Raw genomic sequence first — 19,780 nt, 5'->3', positions numbered from 1 at the left:
ATTCACTTTCAGATAACAAAAACTAACTTTTGAAACAGGAGTAAATATACATAAAAAAATACTTTATTTGCATTTCCCTTTCTGAGCCCAGTTAGAGTCCAGAGCCAGGCTGCTCCTCAGTCTCTCCATGTCACCTCTACTTCATCAGTCCTGTACCTGCAGCAGTGATCAACATGCTACCATCAGTCATCCAGACACTGAGACAGAACTCCTGAGACTGTAGCTGCTGCTGTTACCTTTGTGTGATCCAAGAGTCTTCCAGCTCTGTGACGCAGCCGCTCCGGAACATCTCCCAACCCGCCTGAGCGATCATCGCTCCGTTATCTATGCAGAATCTGGGTCAGAGTACACAAACCTAAACAACTTGCTACTTTTCAACTTCATGGGGACGAATAGTAAGATCCTGTTTACACCAAGTGTTTAGTATCTGCAAAGCTCTAAAGTAATCAACATTTATAATCTAAATTCTTTAGTTATAGTGTGGTCGCCATCTGGAAACGCTCAAGTCTCAGCATGTATATCACTGCAGTTACTGTATTGCTACTACACAATTGGCTGGAAATGTGTGTTCCTATGGAAACGGCTGGGTGGGTTTGTTTACCGCTCGTCTGTAGCAAACAGCTTGGCTCCTCTCTCCTTGCACATCACCCCCATCATCTCCTGCAGACGCAGGTTACCTGTGGAGGAAACACAAATGTTGCTTCCTTCATGTTTCTTAGGAAAAGAAGCTCAGAGATTTACACAAATACTTGAAGGCAGAACAGAAAGTTGGATGTTTTTAACAACTTTGTGTTAGCCCATGGTGACAGATGTATTTCATAAAATGCCACATTTCAGTCTTTAAAAAAAAACTTTAAACTGAATGCTGTTCTTTACATGACGAATGTGAAGGTAGCATCACTCTGATAATTTAGTTTTCTCAGCTTAACTTGCTTAGTAACGGTTGTTTGGTGTTCAAAAGTGACTACAAACACAAATGTTGCCTAATTAGTTTTTGATCCAAATCTCAGAATGTAAAGTTTGTAAATGAGAGCAGCAGCTCTGGGAATGAAGCCTTTATGACATGTAGTCTGTCAGCAAAGACTACAGGAGAGAATAAAATGGATGCAAGTCAAATACCTAATGACCTACAATATATACATGCATAGACATTTATGTATGGAAATGTTACGTATTTATGTGTTTTAAAGGACATACTGAGCCACTTTTATCCAGTGACTGTCTATATCCCACACTCCTGAATTGCCTCTTCTAGTGTACATTTGTCAGTTTTTCCTTCCACTCAACTTTCCATTAATGTGATGGGACAACAGCATCTGTGCACAAAGCTACCGAACCGATTAACTTACAGCCCACTCCTCCGACGATCAGGACCTCCTGTGAGCCGCAGTGAGCCATGGCCCTCTCTGTGATCTCCACCAGCATGGCGAACACCGTCTCCTGCAGGGGTAACAGGAAGGTGCTGCACGTCACTCATTTTGTACTCGTGTCAGATTTCATCACAAATGGAAACACTCTTCCCTCTATTCATCTGAATCAGTTACTGAAGTACCTGAAGGGAGAAGCACAGATCCTCTGCTGTGCACTGACCAGAGCTCAGCATTTTATTAGCAGCTTCCTGTCAGCAAAAAAAAGATCATTGGACCTGAGAAATCAGTTTAAGTCTTTTCTTTCTTACTTCCTGACTCATGCTCCCTAGCTTCCCTCCTTTTCTCGGTTTTCCTTTAATTCCTTCCAGCCCAGTTTTTTGTCCATCATAGTATTCTGGTGCTATTAGATTTCTCCAAGGCAGAACCACGGATTCGTTCACGCCGTTGGATTTCCTTCCTGTACTACCAGATCGATAGTCCTGAACTTAAAGTTGCATCATATGAACTTCTTTTATGAAGACTAGACTTGAAGAGTCTACTATATGACATACTATACTATGTGACATTTTTTGCACATTTTCGACGTCATAGTATAGTATGGAATTTTTTACACATTTTCGACGTCATAGTATATGGAATTTTTTACACATTTTCGACGTCATAGTATATGGAATTTTTTACACATTTTCAACATCAAAGTATGTCGTTTTTTTGACGTCATAGTACAGTATGTTGTTTTTTGACGTCATAGTACAGTATGTCGTTTTTTTGACGTCATAGTACAGTATGTCGTTTTTTGACGTCATAGTATAGTATGTCGTTTTTTGACGTCATAGTATAGTATGTCATTTTTTGACGTCATAGTACAGTATGTCGTTTTTTTGACGTCATAGTACAGTATGTCGTTTTTTTGACGCCATAGTATAGTATGTCGTTTTTTCGACGTCATAGTATAGTATGTCATTTTTTGGACATTTTTGACGCCATAGTATAGTATGTCGTTTTTTTGACGCCATAGTATAGTATGTCGTTTTTTTGACGCCATAGTATAGTATGTCGTTTTTTTGACGCCATAGTATAGTATGTCGTTTTTTCGACGCCATAGTATAGTATGTCGTTTTTTCGACGTCATAGTATAGTATGTCATTTTTTGGACATTTTTGACGCCATAGTATAGTATGTCGTTTTTTTGACGTCATAGTATAGTATGTCGTTTTTTTGACGTCATAGTATAGTATGTCGTTTTTTCGACGTCATAGTATAGTATGTCGTTTTTTTGACGCCATAGTATAGTATGTCGTTTTTTTGACGTCATAGTACAGTATGTCGTTTTTCGACACCATAGTACAGTATGTCGTTTTTTTGACGTCATAGTATAGTATGTCGTTTTTTCGACGTCATAGTATAGTATGTCGTTTTTTTGACGTCATAGTACAGTATGTCGTTTTTTTGACGCCATAGTATAGTATATGTCGCTTTTTTGGCGCCATAGTCTAGTATGTCGTTTTTTGACGTCATAGTATAGTATGTCGTTTTTTTGACGTCATAGTACAGTATGTCGTTTTTTTGACGTCATAGTATAGTATGTCGTTTTTTCGACGTCATAGTATAGTATGTCATTTTTTGGACATTTTTGACGCCATAGTATAGTATGTCGTTTTTTTGACGCCATAGTATAGTATGTCGCTTTTTGACGCCATAGTATAGTATGTCGCTTTTTTGACGCCATAGTATAGTATGTTTTTCGACGTCATAGTATAGTATGTCATTTTTTGGACATTTTTGACGCCATAGTATAGTATGTCGTTTTTTTGACGCCATAGTATAGTATGTCGTTTTTTTGACGCCATAGTATAGTATGTCGTTTTTTGCACATAGACGTATAGTATGTCGCTTTTTGACGCCATAGTAGTATAGTATGTCGCTTTTTCGACGTCATAGTATAGTATATGTCGTTTTTTGACGTCATAGTATAGTATGTCGTTTTTTCGACGTCATAGTATAGTATGTCGTTTTTTGCACATTTTCGACGTCATAGTATGTCGTTTTTTCGACGTCATAGTATAGTATGTCGTTTTTTCGACGTCATAGTATAGTATGTCGTTTTTTCGACGCCATAGTATAGTATGTCGTTTTTTCGACGTCATAGTATAGTATGTCATTTTTTGGACATTTTTGACGCCATAGTATAGTATGTCGTTTTTTTGACGTCATAGTATAGTATGTCGTTTTTTCGACGTCATAGTATAGTATGTCGTTTTTTGCACATTTTCGACGTCATAGTATGTCGTTTTTTCGACGTCATAGTATAGTATGTCGTTTTTTCGACGTCATAGTATAGTATGTCGTTTTTTCGACGTCATAGTATAGTATGTCGTTTTTTGCACATTTTCGACGTCATAGTATAGTATGTCGTTTTTTGCACATTTTCGACGTCATAGTATGTCGTTTTTTTGACGTCATAGTATAGTATGTCGTTTTTTTGACGTCATAGTATAGTATGTCGTTTTTTTGACGTCATAGTATAGTATGTCGTTTTTTTGACGTCATAGTATAGTATGTCATTTTTTGGACATTTTCGACGTCATAGTATAGTATGTCGTTTTTTTGACGCCATAGTATAGTATGTCATTTTTTGGACATTTTCGACGTCATAGTATAGTATGTCCTTTTTTCGACATCATAGTATAGTATGTCGTTTTTTCGACATCATAGTATAGTATGTCGTTTTTTCGACGTCATAGTATAGTATGTCGTTTTTTCGACGTCATAGTATAGTATGTCGTTTTTTCGACGTCATAGTATAGTATGTCGTTTTTTCGACGTCATAGTATAGTATGTCGTTTTTTGCACATTTTCGACGTCATAGTATTTCGTTTTTTTGACGTCATAGTGTAGTATGTCATTTTTTGCACATTTTCGACGTCATAGTATGGTATGTCATTTGTTTGACGTCATAGTATAGTATGTGATTTTTTTGACGTCATAATGTAGTATGTCATTTTTTGCACATTTTCAACGTCATGGTATAGTATGATATTTTTTGCATATTTTCGACGTCAGTATAGCATGTCATTGCATAGTATAGTATGTCATTTTTTGCACATTTTCGACGTCATAGTATGGTATGTCATTTTTTTGACGTCATAGTATGGTATGTCATTTTTTTGACGTCATAGTGTAGTATGTCATTTTTTTGACGTCATAGTGTAGTATGTCATTTTTTGCACATTTTCGACGTTATAGTGTATGACGTCATAAATGTGCAAAAAATGACATATTATGACGTCGAAAATATAAAAAAAATGACATACTATACTATGACTTCGACAATGTCGAAAAAATGACATACTACACTATGACATCAAAAATGTGCAAAAAATGACATACTATGATGTCAAAATTTTCGAAAATATGACATACTATACTATGACGTCAAAAATATGTCGTACTACACTATGACGTCAAAAATATGCAAAAAAATGTCATACTACACCATGACGTCGAAAATGTCCAAAAAATGACATGTCGAAAATGTCGAAAATATGACATACTATAACGTCAAAAATGTGCAAAAAATGACATGTCGAAAATATGACATACTATGACATACTATGACGTCAAAAATGTGCAAAAAATGACATACTATACTACGACATCGAAAATGTGCAAAAAATGTCATACTATTCTATGACGTCAAAAATGTGCAAAAAATGACATGTCAAAATGTCGAAAATATGACATACTATGACATACTATGACGTCAAAAATGTGGAAAAAATGACATACTATACTATGACGTCAAAAATGTCTAAAAAAGTTTCATACTACACTATGACGTCAAAAATGTGCAAAAAATGACATGTCGAAAAACGTCGAAAATATGACATACTAAAATATGTCGAAAAAATGACGTGGAAAATGCCGAAAATATGACATACTATATAAACTTTTTTTTTCCCAGATTTATCACATAAAAACCCAATAAATTCTCTAGTTTGACATTGTAATGGAACAAAAAGTGAAAAAGCATAAGTTCTCCACTCACCTCAATAAAGGACAGAATCCCAGAAAAAGACACGTCCATCCCCTTCACTGTGTACGGCAGCTCCACGTATCGACTTCCTCTGTGACAAACAGGAGGACACACAGTGTTTTCCTTCTGGCTCTCTGTGTGGTGAACGTTCTTCAGGGTTCTCCTGGGTTCTACTCACTTTTTGGCCATCTGCTCTATGTTGTATCCTGGACTGGGATCGTTGGAAATCTGGGAAGAGTTCCATGAACGAGCGTTAACCTCCATGTCGTTCACAGTGAGGGGAAAAAAAAACAACATGGCCGACGTCACCAACACACACCTTGATAACTCTGGCAAATCTGTCCAAACAATTACCGACCGCAATGTCGATGGTCTCCCCAAATATTCTGTAGCGCCGCTCTAAGTAAGCGATAACCTGCAAACACATTCACACTGTAAGACGTTACATTCATTTTAAACAGATGAACGTGTGGTAGATACACTATGTTGGGTAAACTTTACTACGGGAATGGAAAGAACAGATAATGTCAGGAAGGAAAACCTAAAGAGAGAGAGGAAAGAAGGACACAAGAAAGAAAGCAAGCAATAAAGAGAAAGGAGAAATAACACGGGAAGGACAGTGAGGAAGGATGTAAGGAAGGAAAAACAGACATAAGAGAGGGAGGAATGAAAAAGGTAGGAAGGAAATGAGTGAAGAACAAGAGGAAAGCAGGAAAAGAAGAGCATGAGGGAAAAAATGACAGAAGGCTGAAAGTCAAGGAAGACAAAAACATAATGGGGGAAAAAAGTAAGCAAGGGGGATGAAACAAAGATAAAGGAAGGAAAAACATGAGACAAAAAGAAAGGGAGAAGATGAGAAAGATCAAAAAACGATGGCTGGATGAAGGAACCCAGCATTTAATCAATAGGATAAAACGGATGAAGTCTGAAAATACTAATACTTCTAAACTCTCCAGCCCTTGAAAACAGACTCCAGACATCAGCGAGGATCATCCTGAACTGATTGGTTACCAGCTGATTCTGAACACCGGCTATAAAACAACAGAACCAGGAGGCTGGAACCCCACCTGAGTGTTTCCCCCGCTGACGTACAGCACGGTGGGGTTGTCAGCCTGGGTTACAAGGCGGCCCATCTCGATGTGTCCGATGCAGTGGTTGACCCCCAGCAGGGGCTTCCCCCACAGCTGGGCCACAGTGCGCGCTACGAGGGCCACCGTGACCAGAGGGGCTCCCATACCAGGACCTGAGGGACAAGGAGACAGAGGGGCTGATGATGATCACCTCCTGAGAGTTAAACAAATATCTATTTATGTAGCTTTAGCTTGTCGTTTTTCCACTGTAATCAATGAAAATCCATTCTACCTAACCATGTCTTCTACCTTTAGTGTACGCCACGCAGTCAATGTCTGCCGGCTTCAGCCCCGCTTGCTCCAGCGCCTCCTTCAGGACAGTCAGTATGACTGCGCGATGATGCCTGGCCGTGTCACTGGGCATGAACCCTGGGGTGAAGAATAAAAAGTGTTTTTTAATAAAAAAAGAAAAAAAAAAACAGAAATGGGTTCAGACTGGTTTGCTCGCCTTGGCCCGGCGGCGTGATGTACGTCCGTCTGGGGTTAGACAGGACTTCACCGTCCCTTATGATGCCGATGCCAATCTTGTTGGCGCTTCCTTCGAATCCAATAACAACAGTCATGGCAGCTAACAAAATAAAGAGAAAAAAGAATGATGATATTAAAATGTCTTAATGTCTACAAAACAAGTCATTGCCTGATTAAAGGTTTGCAGTTCTTTGGAGGCTGTCTGTCTGACCATCCATCTTGCTTTGACCTCTGAAATCTCACATAACTTCTCTGTCTTATTGTTGAATCAGAACCTCTGACCTTAACTGGGGCAGTGTTTGAGAGTCTCTTCTTGGTTAATTTAGAACCTCCTGGATGAATTTTGGATGAAAAACAATTTTGGTAGAGTGAAATCCTGGAAAGGTTTTCACTGTGTCACCTTTAAACACAGACAAATGTCAGGGATTGTCTCATCTCAAATTTCTTTAGTTTAGGATCTGATGCTCTGGTTTTTTAGATCTTTTAGCCTATTTCATGTATATACATGTCCTTATAAAGTATTTATTGTGGTATAGGAACAAAGAGAAAAAATTACCTTGTCAATAACTGCCAGGACAGATTTTTAGATATTAATATGCAGCTCAGATTATCTTATAACTCCATCTGTACCTGTAGCCATGACTCTAAATTGTGGCTCCTGTACCCAGAGCCTGAAAACCCCATTTTAACTGGACAAACACATTAAAAGAGTCTGTACTAAATAAATCTGGAGTTAAATCTAAAAAAAACTCAGTTTTTGATAATTACATATTAGCCTTTCAGTCAAAATATCCTTCCATAGCATATATTTTTTTGCACAATTATTTGTGAGTTTGTACCAGAATCCAGTTGAGCAGAGACAGGCAATGCGATATTTAACGAAATATCTCCCCAATTACGGATTAGCAGCAACTGTGTCGTTAGCGCCTCCTCTTGCTTCAGCTCGAAGAGGCGCTCGAATATTGTTTTATATTCTTTAATATCAAAAAAGGTTTTACCGAGTATATAGGTTTGATTTCTTCCTCTCACGCCACATTAATTTTCACAGTAGTAGTTCTGAAAGTCTGCAGCCGAGAGCTACTCCATACACATTTCTAAGGACCCAAATATAAAGAGCTGTTAACTCGCCTTATGGAAAAAAAAAGCTTAGTCTAAACCACTGCTTTTACAACAAAACATGGCAGAATCTTTAAAGTACTAGAAAGTATTTGGTTTTCGGTTTTCTTTGTTAATACGCGCTATCAGTAATACGTAACGATGTGTTTCATTTAATTATTTATTTTCCCGGTAGTTTTTCAGGCACATGTGAAGACAGCTATTGAGTCCACGCAGCGTGGTCACATTGAGCGCTGTTGTATTTGGGGGGAGTGACTGGGAACTGCGGCTCGTCTGGGCTCTGCATCCTGTTTTGAAAGTGCGAGTAAGATTACATTTGCATGTCCTTTTCCTAAAACGCGCCAAGAATTGCATTTGCATTTGTTGAGGAAATTATCGAGAAGCTTGTTTTACTCGCTGGTCGTTCCTCTGTCATTCATTCCTTGTGCAAGGCCGCCTGCTGCTGCTCTCTGCTGCTTCTTTGTTAGAGCCACAGCTAGCTTTAGCACATGTTGGTAATAGCTGAAGCAAATTATCACGGAGAAATAGCCTAATAGCCCACTTCGTCTTTCTGTTACAGTGTTTTACTGCCATATCTTTAACCGGGCAAGATATTTGCACAGACTTTACCCTTCATCACAATCAAATTACACACAAACCTGAGTTTCCGGATTAGGACTAAATCTGTTAAGGCTTCAAGCCACGTTTCTTGTTTCTCAAATCCCCAAACATGCCACAGGTATTTTACCAATTTGAGCATGCGCACACACTCAGATCTACTTTTTATAATAGTCTAACTACACAAATACGGTCTCGACAGCACATTGATGATGGGTTTTCATACAAAAATAAAATCAATAGACGTAAACTCCTTGTTTTCCTTTGTAGAAAGTGAATAGTTTACAAATGAAACATTTACAAATGTTTGCGCTTAATGAATAGAAAGCATCGAAAATCAGTTTTAGTGTGGACCCTAAATTATTACTGCTTGCTAAATATTACACTCAAGCAATCCTTTGTGATCTATATGTTACACTGATTGAAATTACAGAGATGATGGTAATTTCCTAGCATGCGTTAGGAAGGAACAGGCAGTTTGATCTATATATATATATATTTTTTTTTTTCTGTGGGAAAGAATCAGAGTCGGCATGTCAAAACCTGAGAGAAAATCTGTAATCAGCATTGACCAGAAAAAACCTGATTGGTTGGAACAGTTTAAATTTACTCCTCTGATGATCTAGCTAAAAAATAAAAAAGTTGCTCGTTGGAACAGTTTAAATTTACTCCTCTGATGATCTAGCTAAAAAATAAAAAAGTTGCTCAAAAAATGTTGATTGTTAGCTTTTGTAATAGGATTCAAAATTGGTTGGAAGTTTGTGGCTGGTTTCTGATCCGAGTTTTGCAAAGAATTGACGGACTGCAGTGATTCTACACGCTACTAGAAAATAGATGGACTTTAGAGTTGTCTTGCTTTATTTACAGTTGCTTTTTTTTAACATTTCTAATATTCCGTGTTTTTTTCTCCAGCGGCGCGGGTGCTGTTGTGTGTGCGTGCTGTGTGTGTGCGAGGTGTGTTTGCTTGCAGAACCAGTTCCAACATGAAGAGAGGCAAGAAGACAGATGATACGTCTGCGGAAGGGGAGAATGACACAGGCTCTGGTACTAAAACACAAACAAATTGCGGTTCCTAATACAGATTTCATGAACAGAATGCACCATCCAATATTTATTCTTTTATGATCTCCCTTTAGCTACTGCAAAAAAAGCCAAGAAATCCAAGGAACCAGAAGCCCCAGTGCTGTACGAAGACCCCCCTGACAAAATGACGAGCAAAGATGGCCGTAGCGCCAACATGAAGATCACCTCCTGGAACGTAGACGGTCTCAGGGCGTGGGTGAAAAAGAACGGACTGGATGTGAGTTTGCAGTAAAAAGTTCACTCAGTCTTATTTATAAACTAAATAAAAGCTTATTGTCATGCTTGTCGTTTCCCAGTGGGTGCGTGAGGAGGCGCCAGATGTCCTGTGCCTCCAGGAGACAAAGTGTTCAGAGAAAGCCCTTCCTGCCCAGATCACGTCCATGCCTGAGTACCCCCACAAATACTGGGCTGCATCCAATGACAAGGAGGGCTACAGTGGTGTAGCCATGCTGTGCAAGACTGAACCTCTCAAAGTCACTTATGGGATTGGTGAGTAATGGGTTGCTCTGTTGATGCTTAGTTTAGACCTGTGGTTTTCTGCTTTAGTCCTCAGGACCTACTGCTGTTTGGCATGTTTAATCGTGTCTGGACTTTGGAAGTGATGACCGGAAAAAAAAAAAAAAAAAATCTAATTCTCCAGGCAAAGAGGAGCATGATAAGGAGGGGCGCGTCATCACAGCCGAGTTCCCAAACTTCTACCTGGTGACGGCCTACGTCCCGAACGCGAGCAGAGGCCTCGTCCGCCTTGATTACCGCAAAACCTGGGACGTGGACTTCCGAGCTTACCTGAGCGAACTTGACATCCAGAAGCCCCTGGTGCTGTGCGGCGATCTCAACGTCGCGCACCAGGAGATCGACCTGAAGAACCCAAAGGGCAACAAGAAGAACGCGGGCTTCACCCCGGAGGAGCGCGAAGGCTTCAGCCAGCTGCTGGCGGCCGGCTTCGTGGACAGCTTCCGTGAGCTCTACCCGGAGCAGGCCAACGCCTACACCTTCTGGACCTACATGATGAACGCCCGCTCCAAGAACGTGGGCTGGCGGCTCGACTATTTCCTGCTCTCGTCTTCCCTGCTGCCAGGCCTGTGCGATAGTAAGATCCGTAACAAGGCAATGGGGAGCGACCACTGCCCCATCACTCTCCACATAGCTGTGTGAGTCACCACATCTGATGATCATCCAACTTTTACTTTTGTCTTTTTTTTCTGGTCCGACTTGTCTCAACTGTATCAGCTAGAGTGTGGAAGTCTGGAGTGTTACCCAGTGTCACTGTTAGTAGAGTTGCCCTGTAGCTTAGCAGCTTTCTGTAAATGTTCCACAACATCGATCATGTCTGATTACCCAAACTGCTTTCATGACATCCGTGATATACAGCCGAGGTCTGCACACATGCAACACTAAACACACATTTAAGCTCATTCTCATGTTTCTGTCACCGACTGAAATTGATCCACTGCTGTAAAAGGAAACCTAACATGGTTTAAGCTCCCTTCTTGTACCTTGTTTTATTTTATTTTTATGTGAAACTTGCTTACACTCAAATAAAGACTCTATTTCCAGCTTTTGAGTTGCACATTTCTTAGCTCGATGGGTTTTATTGGTAATGAATAGGGGTGCAGCGATTGCAGTATACCAGCCAATCGCGATCAAGTCAGACCTGCCGTTACCAATTATTTTCGTCTTAAATGTCGCTAAATATAGCAAGTCGCTGAGTTGACAACAGTGGGGTGACTTGTTAAATGCGGACATGATTCTGGTGGCTGCTAAAACCTCTTTCACAGGATGGATGGATGTGGTTGATTTTTGGACCTTTGTTGAGGTAGATAAAATGAGGGGATAAGTTTGGCTTCACCAATCGGTGCCAAAAAATCAGCTGGCAGATAAATCGGTGCACCCCTAGTAGCAAAAGACTTGCTTGTAAGCAATAGCTGTCCATGTAGACTTGCATAAGATTACAGGACAATTGGCAACAATGTGAAAGGAGAAAGGAACATAGGATGCTGCAGATCATCTAGAACATTGGTTCTCAAACGTTTCCAGAGTCCCACCTCAACTAATAAAAAGGCTTCAAGACCTGACAGACAAAGCACATGGTTCCCCAAAAGGCTGATTTTGCACCAACTTATTCAATCAGAAAAAGGAGCAAGGTTTGGTGGAGCTTTTACACTCTACTGAGATTTCTATTCAGAGGTAGCTAAATGACCCAACACCCCTTGTAACAAGACTGATTTTGTATAGTGAAGTTAAAACTTGGATTTCATCAAACTTTCTCAACCACACTTTCACTTCAAGCAGATTCTGTTGAAAGCATTTGTGCCGGAACAACTCGTGTTTTTAGCTAGGTTTTATTAGCTCTGCAACACAGACAATTAGCTCTGTTGTAAACCAGATTAGAAGAACAGTGTGAGAACCTAGGCTTTAGAGAAATTGTGCAAAGAAATATATCTAAACCTTGAAAGAGTCTGTAGGTGTATTTATGACAGATGTGTCCTCAGATGCGTTTTAAGATGATAAGACTGCCGGAAACCCTTTCCACACTCTAAACACAGATACGGTTTTTCTCCAGAGTGCGTCCGCTGGTGTCTCTTTAGCCGGTTGGCACTCAGAAAGCTCTTGTCGCATTCAGAGCAGGAGTATGGCCGGGCCCCGGTGTGGTAGCGCAGATGGATGGTCAGGTAGCAGGACTGGGTGAATTTCTTGCCACAGTGAGGACACTGGAATGGCTTGTGGCCTGTGTGGAAGCGCTCGTGCTTTAAGAGCTCTGCATGCGAGAAGAAACCCTTGCCGCAGTCAGAGCAAAGGTACGGCCTCTCGCCCGAATGCGTCAGCTCGTGTCTGATCAAGGTGGCCTTGTACACAAAGCTCTTGTCGCACTGTGTGCAGCGGAAGACGTTTTCCCTGGTGTGGCAGCGCTCGTGCTTCTTCATGTTGCGCTCCCTCTTGAAGCTCTTGCCACAGAACGAGCACATGAAGGGCATTTCTTCAGAGTGGATCTTCATGTGGCTCAACAAGCCGCCCTTATAGAGGAAGCCCTTCCCACACTGCGTGCATATGTGCGGCCGCTCTCGATGTGTCCGTTGGTGAGCGGTGAGAGCCGCCCGGTAAGGAAAACTCTTCCCACAGTTGCAGCTGTGAGGTTTTTCCTCTTTGTGGGTAAGGATGTGCTTGTTCAGGTGTCCTTCACAGTTAAAGCCCAGGTTGCAGTGAGAGCACTTAAACGAGTCTTCCACTTCGCCAGCATCCACTCCGTGGGTCTTGAGGTGCTTCACAAATGCAGCCCTCCAGCTGAACGTCTGACCGCACTCTGAACACTGGTAGTTCTTGTCCTCTAAGTGGCCGTTGTTGTGCCTAGCTTGTTCCGTTGCTGACTTGAAGAGCGCCCCGCAGATCAGACACGACAACTTCTTTCCAGACGAGTGCGTCTGCTTATGCCGCTCCAGGGACTGTTTGAAGGAGAACTGCCGTCCACACTGGGAGCATGAAAATGGCTGCTCGCCTGTGTGCACGCGCTGGTGGGCTTTAAGTAAGGAGTGGAACCTGAAGACCTTCCCACAATCTGAGCAGCTTAAGTGTCTGTGTTGATCTGCGGCATCAGTGGGGTGCACCTTCTGGATGTGCTGTAGGGCCTGCCCTTCCTCAGAGTCCTGGAAGGAGCATTGAGGGCAGGAGAAAGCAACTACCGAGGCATCCGCTGGAGAACCTGGCGGTGCAAAAAGCAACGAGATTACATGTAAATACAAGCAAATACTTCCAGTTATTCACTGTAGACAAAAACTTGCAAATCACAGGTAGCTTTAACAGGTTCTCAAGAACCTAAACAACAAGTACCAAGTTAAGTACACAGCAAGATTAAACCAATTTCAACTTAATTTAGTACTGATTTACATTCTGGGTTTTCCTTTAGCAGGCTTAGTTGATTTTAGACATCAAATACCAATCTTGTGTTTTACACCTTGTGGATTTTCTACACCTACAACACAGGCTGGTAAGCAGAACAGTGATTACACTCTTAATGTAATTTTACTCTCCATCTAATGAAACACTTCAGTAATTAGCAAAGCAGCAGAGTAGCAGTAACACTGATAGTGTGACTGTAAAGGCAAGTTAGAACATTACATCTTGTCAACTGGTAGTCCCCATCGTCTAAGTGACTATTGGAAGTTATAGAAGCCAAATTTCATAAACCTTCTATAAACTTTCACTTTCAAGGATGATGTCGTAGTTATGAAGAAAGAAAATCCAAAACAGCATTTCTTAAAATCACTTACTTTCACCACCTTGCTTTGAGACCACAGGCGATCCATAGGAGTGCTCCGAACTGAAACAGAAGAATAATGATCATTAATTTTCAACGTGTACAGTTAATTGGACTTTAAAAAGTGTCAATGTGACAAAATCTAAAATGAAGGACAACAAAGACCAACACTGAGGAGAGGTGATTTTACCTGATGACAGGTAAAGGTCTCAGTGCTGAGGGATTCACCCTGCTGCACTTGTTCCTTTGATTAATGGCCATGTGCTTCTGTAAATTTATCGCCTGGATCTTCATTGTGGGTCGACGTTTGCGTCCACTTGTGCGGACATTCTGTGGTCTGACACCGTTGTCTCGTATGGATTCAGAGAATGGGCGATCGCCTGTTTCCACCGGACAGTCTGGATCAGTGTGTTCAGCATTCGCTTCGCTGACATCCGCAGCCTTATCGGTTTCTGGCCCACGCTCTACGCGTTCTCTGAGTTTGTCTGAGCTGCCATCGTCAGAGTGGGTCTTTAAGTGACTTGCGAGGGGCAGCTTACAGCTAAATTCCACGTTGCAGAGACGGCACGAGTGCACGCCATGTTCTGTGTGCGTTTGCCTGTGCGGCATGCAGGCCGTGCCCACGCAGTCATACGTGCATCCCTTTCTGTGTGTGCGTCTGTGTCTGTCGAGGGACTGCCTAAAGGAGAAGCGGCGGCCGCAGTCAGTGCAGCGATGGGGGCGTTCTCCAGTGTGGATGACGCTGTGCGCCAGCAGCGAGGAGGCAAACTTAAATTTCTTCTCACAGTGGGGGCAGTCATGTGGTCCTGCGGCAGCTGTGTGCTGAGAAGAGGATGGAAGTTCGGTCGCTTCTCTTTTTGGCTCTTCTTCGCTCGTCTTCTCCAAATACACAACCACAGAACGTTCCCCTACTGTGTCTTCTCTTCCTTCAAAGCAGTTTTCTTCTGTCACCACTTCAACGTTGGCGCTCGCACCTATTTCAACCTCAGAGTAATCAGATACTGTAACTATTTCCACTATCTCTGCCGCAAGTTGTGTTTCGACGTGGAGGTCCTGAAGTGGGTCCGACTGGTCGGGTTGTTCGCTGGTTTCCACCAGTCTCCTCGGGGGAAGGGCAGAAAGTGAGGAAGAGATGTTGTCGCCCATACTAGCAGGTGGAACTGGATGAAAAGGAATAAAGCAGAACCATAAGTTTAGCTTATACGGTTTACAAAGACGCTGTCAAAAGAAGCGACCTACCATGTTGGTGTAAGTGCCCAAGGTTCTTGTGGTGCTGCAGTAGATTGTTCAGGTCTGTGGGTTCAGAGACGGTCTGCAAACAGTCTTCCAACAGAGAGCACTCCGCTCCAAGCCAGGACACAGTCTGAGAAAAACGTCTGACATCAATATTCACACTATTTAACTTGAAAAACTTGTAAGGTCTTATTTTATAAGGACATTAGGACCCTCTACCTTGAAGTATGCCACTTTGTCAATGAGGAAGGTAGAAGAAATAATCTCATTCCGTAGCATATTGAAGGGGAAGCATTACGAAAAATCTACTTCTTGGAGTTTATGTAACTTTATAATGTTATTCCCTCATCAAAAACATACATGGATTGTCGCCTTGACTCTTTCATTCATGTTTGAGAAATCCTTTAATCTCCCATGGCAACCATTCAAGCTGTACAAAATGTCTGGTCGGACCTTTGAGATGAAGCTCCTGCATTTTTACCCGATAGAGCAGCGATGTTGTGATGACTTCCTGAAGACTCAGTTTCAAAACGAGCAGGAGGTTTTAAAGAGACAGAAACCCAAATTCAAGACATTAAATAAAGTACATTTTTTAAAAGTCATTTTTGTGGTATGAAATGGCACTATGTGCCTGGAAAATAAATAATAAAGCCCCTTTAACAATATCCCTGCACTGAGCATGGCATATCAAACATAGTTATTGCAGTGATGCTGTTAGTTTCGTCCACCTTCTATTGACATGTTTATGGCAGCATCCTGATAAAACTTCTGCAATATAATCTAGTTTCTTTAATTGGAATCATGCTTCATGTTTTACAGTTCTTTGTTGCAGTTCGATGATTGCCGGTGCAATTTGTGTTTAGGCTCACCTGCTCCAGGTCAGGGACCGGAACCAGCTGAAACAGTCGGCGGAGAAACTCTGCAAACAGTGTCTGCAAGTCACTGTCATACTGAGGGCCATACTCTGCAGGAAAGATGTCCTTTAAAGCAAAGAAACTATAGTGAAAAATGATACAAATGCGGGGGGGAGGATCACATTTTCAGAGCTTTTCTGCTTTTTCGAAAGTATTACAATATTTGGTGGCACCGCACACAACAGCCTGTACTGTCATGAAACATAGGAGCTATTTTCTGCCTTGACTCCCCTTGATGGATAGTCTCAAACCGCTAATCACTATGAAGTGTAAGGGGTAATTTGGAATTGCAGAACGGGGGTGACGTAGTGATGCGGGAAAATGCACAAACAGCGGCACAAGTCCAAAGACGGAGAGCAGAACAACCGGATGCTGATTCAGATAATAACATGTTGAGATTAGCGAACAACACAGTTTCTTGCTCGGGGCCTGACACATATCTTTATACTACATGCTGGAAGCCACAACCCTTTGGTAACATGATCCTAACTTCATGTTTTCAGAATGCCCATGGTCTCAGCTCATCTGCTGCAATGATGTAAAAAGGACGAAGCGAACCATAAATGTTTTTTCTTTTGTTGAACAATGAAAATGACTTGAAACTCACCAGGTACTTTTCTGTACCTTTCATTGGACTTAGTAAATACTAAGTCTCTTCATGATATAGCTAGATTCCTGAGGGCATCCAGTGAATTCTGGGAAGTTACAAAGAAAGTGTCTGGTAAGTTCTGGGAATATAATCACAAGTTCTGGGAAACTCCACAGGCCAAGAAAGTGAACCACAAGTTCTGGGAAAGCGACCAGTAAGGGTTTCTTAGAAAGTTTGCCCAAATACCCTGGCATGTTCCAGACTGTACCTGCTAAATTACATGACAGTTCTGAACAGTGCCTGATAAGTGTCAAGTAAGCCCCAGAAACACCCACTTGATTTCCAGAAAGCAACATATAAGATTATAAAAGCAATGTTTAAGGCTGTTTAATAAATAAGCATTATTTATATATCTTTATAACAATAAAAACTCAAAAAAGGAGCTTGAAGACAGCAAGATTCCACAATACATCAAATATGGAAACATTTGATGTATTGTGGAAACATTTGTCACACAAAGTTGCTACTTTGTGTGACTTTAAAGAGGAAAAGTGTAAAGTCTTACCATGAAAAAGAGCTTTCTTTCTTCCGGATCTTTGAGAAGAATTTGAATCAACTCAAGAAAATTCATTTTCACCGACTCGTCATCTGATTGTCTTATCTGGAGAATGGAGAATAGAACTTTAAATTTAACACAATCGATATGTAAAACAGCATTAAAAGGAAAAATGACAATGATGAAAGGTAAGTAAAAGTTTTTGCCAGTGAGGGATGTGGTGACGTCATCTTCTCCAGGTAAGACAGAATCATCTCACTGGAATGCTCATTACGGCATAACTCAATAATATACTGTAGCGGAAAAAAACTCAGTCACTTTCTATCACTTGTAGTATCAGACTACAAAAACATTAAATAGTCTCTAAATGTTTGATAGATACCCTACCCGTACTCACCCTAGCTCTTAACCCTAAATTCAGTTGAGTCCTATGTTTGTCCATCAGGAGCTCCGGGACCATGTCCACCACCAGCGACACAAAGTCTGACACCTTCCAGTAGCTCATAACGTCTCGTTTCCTCAACACCTGCCACATAGAGGCTGCCATGAGCTGCAGAGGGGGCACCAGGAGGCGCAGCGATGCCAGGGGTAATGGGTCATCTAAAAACAGGCATTGAAATATATTATATGGTTAATTAAAAACATATATTGTCTGTCTCACAAGAAAACTACATGGAACTGTCTTTCTGAAGTGTCCAGAAAGAGACAGAATTTTCATTTTAACCTCAGAATTCAGAGAAAGCCAGAATTCGGATTTTAAAATTAAGAATTCTTATTTTCAGTGGCCCTAATCCCCTTCTACACATACACAGTTATACATATTTGTTGTATTTGAAAGCTGTCTTGGAAAACGTTCATTAATAAATAAGTATTATTTATTAATAGAAAATAGATGGTTGCTCTGAATGCCTCCCATGAGGGTGTGTTCAACAACAGTGTTATTAAAAATGTTGCTAGTAGCATCGACGCTGCATTTTTAAGCCAAACTTGGCACACTGATAAGACACAAACAGCTACATCTATTCGTGGAGACTAGATATTCAAAGATAACGTTTTCATCACGCGCTTGACCCAAACAACGCGAACATCCCGATGTAATGTCAAAGACAACCTATGGAAATGAGCTAATGGCTCAATTAAAGTTATGTTTATCCCTGCCGTCTAATATCCGTTTCCAACAAATGCGTTTTCATCCACATTACGCTCTTAAACAGACCAACCTCTGGTGATGTCCGACAAAACGTCTGAGTCCATTTCCTTCTGCTGGGGTTGAAAAGTTTCAGTAGCTTTGATAAGGCTTCCAGCTAGCTGGCTAACCAGCTACCATACAATACGTGGTTTATCTTTCACAGACTCTGGACAACACAGTTTTTAAGTCAACGTCCGACTGCCGAAGCTTCAACTTAGACTCAAAGATAGATAAATAAATTTCTGTACAATAAAATAAACGTTAATTTTATCCCAGGGAGTAGTAGTTTAGAAAATTCTTCTTTGTTTTATTCATTTGCTAATACTGACATTTTCCAGGTTGCTGCTGCCATCTGCTGGAAACGCGGTGAGTCGCACTACTCATAAATGTCCCTTGCGTTTTTAGTTTAAAAAATATATTTCTAAGAATGAATGAAAAATGTTAAGCTTACATAAAATGTATTTTTTATTATGCATTTTTAATAAAAATAAATAAATAAACGAAGAAAAACACTAAACAGGACATTATAAGGTCTACTCTACGATTCACTCCGAAAACGGAGTTTTCAATTTGTTGGTTTTAAGTTTTAAGTTATGGGTCTGAACATCATAATTATGTTTTTTTATTATTATTTTGAATTTCAATGTACTGCAAAACAACAATGCAAAAAGTAATAATTACGAACACATATTATTTAATTATGCAAATAAAAATGTCCAAGTTAGGCTATATGTTTAAAATTCAAAACTATAAAATAAAAAAAAACATTTTAAGTTGAAAATTAAGGCTTTCAATTTAATCATTTTATATTTTGAAGTTTACTTTACAAGGGTAAAATATTAAACGGCAAATCTGAAAACCCAAATTTTCACTTAGAAAAAACCTAATTGTACATTTGAAAGTCAATATTTAAGTCATAATTTTTTGTGTCTGGATGTCCTTATCTGATGAAACGGTCGTAGGCTGCGGTCCACACAGGTCTTACTTTACTTACTTTATCTACGGAGCTCAAAATAATATTTAATAATGTTTAATTTAAATAAACATTCACAATTTAAAAGTCATAATTATTGGTTTTATAGCCTAATTACACAACGTCACAAAGACATTTTTTTTAAAGATTTAAAGTTACAGTCTAATAATTTAAACTTCAGAATTTTAGTGTCTTGAATATGAGATCAAAAAGTTAAAATTACAAATTATTCTTTTATGACTTCTTGACATTATTCTTTCAAGTGGCAGAAGTC

General features: G+C 40.4%; 3 protein-coding genes across 5 annotated transcripts; 1 reads left to right on the top strand and 2 right to left on the bottom strand.

Annotated features, from left to right (window-relative positions):
* Nucleotides 1-47: 47 nt before the first annotated feature.
* Nucleotides 48-9,318, bottom strand: LOC122826300 (O-sialoglycoprotein endopeptidase). 2 transcript variants are annotated; one of them, XM_044107995.1, is made up of 12 exons: nt 8,759-9,318; nt 6,985-7,104; nt 6,786-6,905; nt 6,474-6,649; nt 5,726-5,821; nt 5,585-5,634; nt 5,419-5,497; nt 1,553-1,618; nt 1,350-1,440; nt 602-677; nt 237-335; nt 48-156 (listed from the first exon to the last, which is right to left on the bottom strand). In XM_044107995.1, the coding sequence occupies exons 2-12, from the start codon at nt 7,097-7,099 to the stop codon at nt 117-119; spliced, it is 1,008 nt and encodes a 335-aa protein (XP_043963930.1). In that variant the 5' UTR covers nt 7,100-7,104; nt 8,759-9,318; the 3' UTR covers nt 48-116. The 2 variants fall into 2 exon arrangements, with proteins under 2 accessions (XP_043963930.1, XP_043963931.1); XM_044107996.1 differs by lacking the exon at nt 8,759-9,318 and adding an exon at nt 8,003-8,137.
* On the top strand, nt 8,299-11,356 carry apex1 (APEX nuclease (multifunctional DNA repair enzyme) 1). 2 transcript variants are annotated; one of them, XM_044107998.1, is made up of 5 exons: nt 8,299-8,424; nt 9,630-9,761; nt 9,854-10,017; nt 10,097-10,289; nt 10,441-11,356. In XM_044107998.1, the coding sequence occupies exons 2-5, from the start codon at nt 9,701-9,703 to the stop codon at nt 10,953-10,955; spliced, it is 933 nt and encodes a 310-aa protein (XP_043963933.1). In that variant the 5' UTR covers nt 8,299-8,424; nt 9,630-9,700; the 3' UTR covers nt 10,956-11,356. The 2 variants fall into 2 exon arrangements, with proteins under 2 accessions (XP_043963933.1, XP_043963934.1); XM_044107999.1 differs by having other exon boundaries at nt 8,307-8,418.
* A 770-nt stretch (nt 11,357-12,126) lies between these two features.
* Nucleotides 12,127-18,885, bottom strand: LOC122826298 (zinc finger protein 585A-like). Its single transcript, XM_044107993.1, has 9 exons — nt 18,565-18,885; nt 17,742-17,944; nt 17,551-17,637; nt 17,354-17,449; nt 16,155-16,265; nt 15,292-15,415; nt 14,243-15,212; nt 14,066-14,115; nt 12,127-13,497 (listed from the first exon to the last, which is right to left on the bottom strand). Exons 1-9 carry the CDS (start codon nt 18,596-18,598, stop codon nt 12,272-12,274), a joined length of 2,901 nt encoding a protein of 966 aa, XP_043963928.1. The 5' UTR covers nt 18,599-18,885; the 3' UTR covers nt 12,127-12,271.
* Between the last annotated feature and the right edge of the window lie 895 nt (nt 18,886-19,780).

This window comes from Gambusia affinis, linkage group LG23 (assembly GCF_019740435.1).
Source record: "Gambusia affinis linkage group LG23, SWU_Gaff_1.0, whole genome shotgun sequence".
In the NCBI taxonomy this organism is placed as follows: domain Eukaryota; kingdom Metazoa; phylum Chordata; class Actinopteri; order Cyprinodontiformes; family Poeciliidae; genus Gambusia; species Gambusia affinis.
This window is presented reverse-complemented; position numbering and strand designations above follow the sequence as displayed.